The sequence below is a fragment of the Euphorbia lathyris genome, chromosome 3, assembly GCF_963576675.1.
Source record: "Euphorbia lathyris chromosome 3, ddEupLath1.1, whole genome shotgun sequence".
Taxonomy (NCBI): Eukaryota; Viridiplantae; Streptophyta; class Magnoliopsida; order Malpighiales; family Euphorbiaceae; genus Euphorbia; species Euphorbia lathyris.
The window spans coordinates 97,342,519-97,350,002 of NC_088912.1; the positions used below are offsets into that span (position 1 = coordinate 97,342,519).

The 7,484-nt window shown below is 34.3% G+C and overlaps 1 protein-coding gene across 1 annotated transcript; it reads right to left on the minus strand.

The window, feature by feature from the left end:
* Positions 1–3,907: 3,907 nt before the first annotated feature.
* Positions 3,908–7,125, minus strand: LOC136223743 (trihelix transcription factor ASIL2). Its single transcript, XM_066011894.1, has 2 exons — positions 6,187–7,125; positions 3,908–4,583 (listed from the first exon to the last, which is right to left on the minus strand). Exons 1-2 carry the CDS (start codon positions 6,928–6,930, stop codon positions 4,149–4,151), a joined length of 1,179 nt encoding a protein of 392 aa, XP_065867966.1. The 5' UTR covers positions 6,931–7,125; the 3' UTR covers positions 3,908–4,148.
* Positions 7,126–7,484: the final 359 nt, after the last annotated feature.

Consider the following 7,484-nt stretch of genomic DNA (forward strand, 5'->3'; position numbering starts at 1 on the left):
TTAGTTATAGTCATGAAGGATTAAATATTTTACAAATCACAATACTAAAAAGACGGTCATCCAGATGTACTAAGACTTTCCGAATGAAGCTTCTTGGTACATAATTGTGTTATTCTATTTCGTTGTGGAGATATCACATGCTCTCTATCTCAGAGTATTGGTTTGGGCTTATTAAGCACCACGTGACAGAGTGATATTAGTCTGATATCAATAGAGCCAACTTTACAAATTAAGTAAATCACAAGTATTTTTTGAGTGAAATTTTAAGTCACAAATCCTTTCACAAATTGCGCAAAGTATGAATTCCTGTTTGCAAATCAGACAAAATACAAGTTTTTGGTACGTTACCCTTATTGTTAAGAGAAAAGTTGTGAAATAAATTTTATAGGCGTCTTATCGTGCTATTGGTGTTGAGAGACGGTAATTGAAAAACATGGCAATTTGTGTTATTGATATCGACTTTTGATTTAATTTTAGTCAATCATATTCTTATTTTCTATATATATTACTATCAATTTCAGATAGTAATAATTATTTATAAATATAATTTTTATAAGTAAGATCTCAATAATGTAATTGAAATATGTTTTGAATTAGAAGCTCTAGCCAGTTGCCTAAGCCAACTCTCGAAGCCGACTTTGATTGGTTGTATTCACCACTTTGCAATACTGGCTATGTTTGATAAAAAAGCTTTTTAGGATAAAATTAAAGGTTTGAAAAGAGGTTTAAAAAAGATTATTGGGTCCAAAAATCTAATCTTGAAAACGCTTGTTTTATGAGCTTTTCCAATTAGTTTATTGCTCCATCTCGTTTGATGGACATTTTTACACGTAATTACTACCCTTTAACCCCCAAACAAAATATAGCCATAAAATAACAATCTACTTTTTTTCGTTTTATAAACAGTTATTAGCAATCAACTAAATTTTATCAAGCAAATCTATACAATCAACTAGTCAAATCAACTATTTAAATCAGCTAAGCAAAAAGGTAATAAGCTATCACCTAACCGCTATTTGCCAAACAGGACCAATAGCTTGGTTTACCACATAATTAACTGTTATTCTTTCTTAATAATTATAAAACTAAATTTATATATATAATTAAAAAAAGCATGTCACCAAATGTATTAATGTGACAAAGTACCAAAATTAGATTTTTATTTTCAGAGCATTAATTTACGCTTCAGGTATAAAATAACATTAATGCAGATTTAATACAAAAGAATACTAATTTAGGCTTAACATATAAGATATGAAAATAATATGAATGATGTGTCAAGTTTCATTACCGATGTCTAAATTGATTTTTTTTTTGGAGGGGATGAGGAAGGATTTAAGCCCATGAAACAGAAAAAAGACAAAAAGAGAGAAGAGTAGTTATTCTAATGTACAACCATTCGAACCGAAGCACGGCCTTGCCGGTCTTCAAGGAGAATGTTTTGGAGGCCTTTAGGATGCGCACCACACTCGTGATGTCCCATGGGATATGAGCCTGTGAAATTTGTCATCCAGTCAGCGGCTTGATTGCCTTCTCGGTTGTGTAAATTGTACCTCCCAATCTCTATCCTTTAGTCGTTTACACTCACGTATGAGCAAAACAAACGGATGATGACTGATTTTGAGTCCATCTCAACAATGATTCATCGAAATCCCTTACCCCACGCCAATCGTAATCCAAAATACAGACTCCATAACTCCGCCAGTATAGCCGAACAGATCCCTAAGTTTACTAGGTATCCACCTCGCCAATCACCCATACATTCCCGAATTAGTCCACCAGCCGAGCCCGTCCCCCGGTTACCCTTACTCGCACCATCTATATTAATTTTTACCCAATCCGTTATAGGAGGATTCCATCTAATCACCCTCTCATGTTTCTGCCTCGGATTCCCCTGATTTAGTTTCCCACTTGCAGCTACGCGCTCGGTACAAAATAAACTCTAGCAATAACTCAGACATCCCTCTTTCTTCAAACAGGCGACTATTCCGCATCCTCCAAATCCACCATATTCCAATCGAAAAGATAACCGGCCACTCCATTCCATCCAACCTCATACAGCAAGAAATATTTTCACCAATCCAATCCGTACGATTTAGTGAGAAGAAATGCATCCTCATTGTTTCCATATCCGTTCTGCAGCAGTACAGTTGATTATTTTGTACACGAAGTCTAAATTAACAAGGGGAAACAACCTTTCTATCTTATAATAAACTTGAACTTACTTAACCAAAAGCAATTATGTGGTAGTATTATTAATATTGGTGTATTGATATAGGTATTCTATAAATAGGCCCCTAAAAAGCACAAAAAAGATGCTATTTTATTGTCAAAAGCAATGATGGATAGTACGAATGGTTGTGATTGAATTGAAGAAGCATCATTATTTAAATAATGGATTCCAACCTACCACTGTTCTTTTTTTCATATGTTGGTTACAGTCAGCACCACCACCACCTATACTATATATTGTCAATACTTCCATTAATTTATGTTTTCTTGTCAGCTCTCTCTAACTCCTTCTTGCATTGCCATTTCAACCAAAAAAAAAAATCATATCCAACTGTATATGTACATTCATATAATTGCTGACATGTTAATTTATGATTGGTTGGGTCATATCAACCTAAACCATTTTGTGAATTTCCTAAATTGGTAACTAATGGTTTTTATGATGGGAAAATACTTGCCGACGGTTTTAAACTTGGGATAAGGGTAATATTGGCATCAAAGTTTAATTTTTACTCTTGTCAGAAAAATCAATCAATTAAGACAATTCTGTTTTAACCATGTTTGCAAACAAGGAATTTCCTCAATTTATGTTTACAAACTCTTAAATAAAATCGATGAAATTATAAGGTTATCTTTTACTTTTTTTTTTTCCTAAAAAAATATAAACAATAAGAAAATATTACATTTTGTATGTGAGGGATTTACAAACACATACGAATACAGACTATTAGATTATTAGATTACCTCTTGTAGCAACAGATATTTGTTGAGTAAATTACAGCGAAAGAACAAGAATCGTGAACACATATTACCAGTCATATTTCAACTACGCCAAAATTAATTAGGAGAAAAAATAATGATCCACAAACTAATAGCAATAGGTAGATTGAGAAAAAAAGAGACACGTGAGAAAAAAAGAGGTACATGAGAAGAGGAAGATAGAACTTATTTGTCTTACTTAGGTAGTTAACTATGCTTATATAGCTAGATTATATTAAGGGAGTGTTTGTTTATCTATTTTTCATTTCATGTTTGCCTTTTTATTTTAAAATGTAGAGATTTAAATGTTTGGTTAGACAACTCATGTTTGTTTTTTACAAGCTAAAAATAGCTTTTTACAAAAGTAGAAAATCTTTGTTTTTTTGGAAAAACAGTTTTTTCTAAATGCAACCAGCAAATAGAATTAGTAACCAGCAAACAGAAACAACAAATAGTTAAACAGATCCTTAATTACACTTAATAATTCATCTAAATTGGATTTGGCTTCTTTCTATCTAAATTGGATTTGGCTTCTTTCTATCGTGGGTGGATCATTATTTGACCTATACAAAATAATGAATTTTGATTGATCAAATAAATTGGGTCAATAACAGTATAGCTTATTAGATCTAAGCCTTACCTATCATAAAATTTTAAAAAGATCTTAAATCTAACTATTCTAATCTTCATCCTATTCTAATCTTCATCCTGAAATTCTACAAAAGCCTAAATTTAACGATTACTGGTCAAATTTTCATATACGTTCAACGTGAACCCTACTATATGAATGATAATGCACAAGAGAGTATAATGCATGATAATTTGTTATTATGTGACTAAATTATTCAAAAAGAAATTAAAAGTACATAAGGAAAAGAAATCTAATTTATCTCCTTAAAAAAAAAAAAAACTAAACTGCTCAATAAAAGAGAACATTTCATTTCAAAGAGGCAGTAGTAGGACTATTATTTTAACCCACCACAGCATTTTCTTAAGCTAATTTACCCATTTCCTGTCACCATTTCCCAAACAAAGTTCTCTTCTACATATTTATATAATAACAACATAATAAACACATAAAACATTATAACAATATGATGAGCTTAATTATTAATTAGTACCATAATAAATAAAAATAAACTAATCAAATCCCATAATCAGTTTCTTCCAATTCTTAAAGAGGAATCAATAGATTTACCAACTCCAGCAAAAAGCTTAGCAATCTCCAACTGAGTATTAGCCATGATTTCAGTTCTTTTCAAGTCCAATTCAGCTCTTCTAGCTTCTGCTTCCATTCTCATCTTCTCTAATTCTCTCATTGTATCCATTCTTGCTTGTTCTGATCTTACTACTACTTCTGCTAACCATCTTATACTATCTGCTATCTCCCATTCTTCTCTTCTTGTTCTTGTTGATGATGATCTCTTGTTTTTCATTGTTTTCTGGTCCATTTTCATCTTCATTTTCTTGCTGTTACTTCTTACTTTCTCTTTCTCACTGTATAATGCTGGTGTGCTGCTATCTGTCTCCATTACTGTTGGGTTCTTGTCTGATGTAACATGGTCTGATAGTTTTGTACCATACCCATCTTCCTGTTTATATTAAACAATGTACCGTTAACAAAATAAGGAATTTGACTAACATCGTAAAACTTCAATGTCATGTCAATTCATATGTTATCAAGTCGATAATCAACAATTCAACGCGTGTCACATCCAGTGGTGGAGGCGGCAGGGTCAGAGCACCCTTGCTCCGCCGAAACCCCGAATAGGGTGCTGCCTCCGCTGAAATTAGCCCTCCCTCTTCTCTTCTTTGTTGGTCGCCATATACTTAATAGAGAATAAAAAAGTTGCCCACCCTAATGGACGGAATCAAAGTGCTTAAGCACCCATAGAAAAAATGCTAAAAATTCTACAAAAACTGTGTACACGGCTTTAATCTTTTCTATGTAAAAACACACAAAAAAAAAAAAAAAAAAACAATTTAGCACTCATAAATCACGAAAGACCACTATAAACATCATTGTCATTGAATCTTGGATCCATAACACGCTAGGCACCATTTTTTTTAATGAGGGCCCAGCCAAAAAGGCGTCAGTTTTAACGTGGGCCCTAATTAGAAAAATAAGCATGCACGCCAAAACAAAAAATAAAGTTTGAAGCCTGACTTTGCGGAAATTAGTCTCTCTGATCTCAAATTTTGGCTCTGCCACTGGTCATATTATCAAATGAACAAGCTAACATATTGCGCCATTAAAGTTGAATACTATTTTCGTAAATGAAGCCTAACATTGTAAGTCAAATTCATTATTTTGAGAACGGTTTATAATACATGGTTTCTTTTGCAACGAGAAATATCACATTCTGTATTTGCAGAAGCACGATGCTTCAAGAGTTTTTTTGACCCCCTAATCCTATTGATTTTTGTTGATTGAGCACTCGATTATTGTAATCGCACATCCAGGTTATGTTTGTTAAATTAGTTAGTTATAAACATTTATTCAGTTCATAAATTAACGCTAATCATTTCATCTACATTTGTAATTGTATTTGTTAATGTTTGAAACAAAAAATTTAGTAGTCACATTTTTTATATTGCTCAAGAAATATTAAAAATGAAAATTTTGAATACAGAATAATATTTTATTTTTAAAGTTGACTTCCAAATTATCACTACAATTATAATTTATTAAAAACTGAGCAAGTCAAATTAAAATATCCAAGACTCTAAGAGCTTGATCAACAAAAAACCTAAAAGAACAAGGACTTCAGAATGTATTTTCCTTGTATATACAAGTCAGCTACTTTCCTACAAAACCTATGTATTTTATCATAAAGTTTGCATAAAAAAACTTGAGTCCTTTAATTTTTTCATTTTTTCATAAAGAGTCCTTTAAAAGTTCAATTGAACGTGAGATATTATATTGTACTTTAATTTTTATTTTTTTATAAATAATTACATATATACCCATCGAAGATTAATATGCCATAAAAAAAAAAAAAATACGACCATGCAACAAAAAAGTACTGCTGCCAGTGCCAACTATCATAGACTGTAATCACCAATAATTATAATCAGCAATTATTACTTGGTTCATAGGAAATCATTTGTCTTAATCATAATCATTAATTAATAACCTACTAATTAATAATTAAATTATTAAAAAGAATCACAAGAAAAGTTATCGTCACTAACCTTGGGTCCCCTGTCAACACCGTTCGACTCATGAGAATTCTGTGCAGTCATAATAACCGCCGGAGGTGGCGCCGCCGGTGGAGGAGGAGGCGGTACAGGTAGAGGTAGAGGAAGAGGAAGAACTAGAGGCTGAGGAGTAGGTGGTTGCGGCACCACATGCGTCGTCTCCAACAATATCAACGGCGGATGACTAGGCGACGGAGCAATAGAAGGCAGCGGCGGAGGCGGCGGTTGCGGTTGCTGTACTTGATGCACCACAGCCGGAGACAGCGCCGCTGCCGAAGAAGGACTCGCCATAGCACCACCGGCACTACCGCCACCGCCGACACCGCCGCTTCCGCGTAACAAAAGATCAAGACGCGGATAAAGCGGCCAAGACGAGCCATCAGCGGCGGCCGACTCCGATCGGTACCGTTTCTTCATAGATTCAATTTTATTCTTACATTGAGTCTGCGTCTTCGGCGATTTCGAACAATTCGCTCGATTCGACACATACCGCGCAACATCCTCCCAATCGTGACCTTTGAGCTTCGCGCGGTTCCGGAGTATCCATTTGCTCTCATACGCCTCAAGCAAACTGGAAACAGCTCCTTCGCTCCATTCGTCTCTTTTAAGCCTATCTCCGCCGCCGCCAAACCCTCCGCCGGCGCCGGTGAGGTTTTTCCTGGAAGAGGATTCTTCTAATTTGATGGAATTAGTGGTGAGAGGAAGAGATGAAATGACTTGATTTGTTTCTTTGTCCATCTCTTTCCATGCTCAAGGGGGGTAAAGTTTTTACCTGTGTTTATTATCTGTTAGCATGGAGGGAAGAGAGGGGGAGGGAGGGAGAGAGAGAGAGACCACTAGCATTATAGAGGAAAAAGAAAGGCTAGTAATAGTAGTAGAGTATAGTGGGAAAGCAAAGGTAGGGAGAGAAAGAGAACCACTAGCATTTTAGAGAGAGAAGAAAGGGGTTAGTGCTTAGTGGGCAACAATCCAAGAAAGTGGTTCACTTTGTCAAGAGTTAATGATAGTAACCTCTTAACCAATTTAGTCATGGTTTATTCTCCTTTGGTTAGGTTATAGGAATAGCGGTCAATTAACATCAGCGGTCACAAAAGTTTCGACAATATAATTAAAATGTCATCAAAATTTAATTTATTTCAATAACGTTGTCACGATAGTAGAATCTTATCGAATTTACTGAGGTGACTAGGGGTAAATACGGTTCGATACAATTCGGATATTTAAAAATCTTCAGAATTGTAACTAATAAAGTCAACAGTACAATTCAGTTCACTTTATAACAAAAAAAGTCA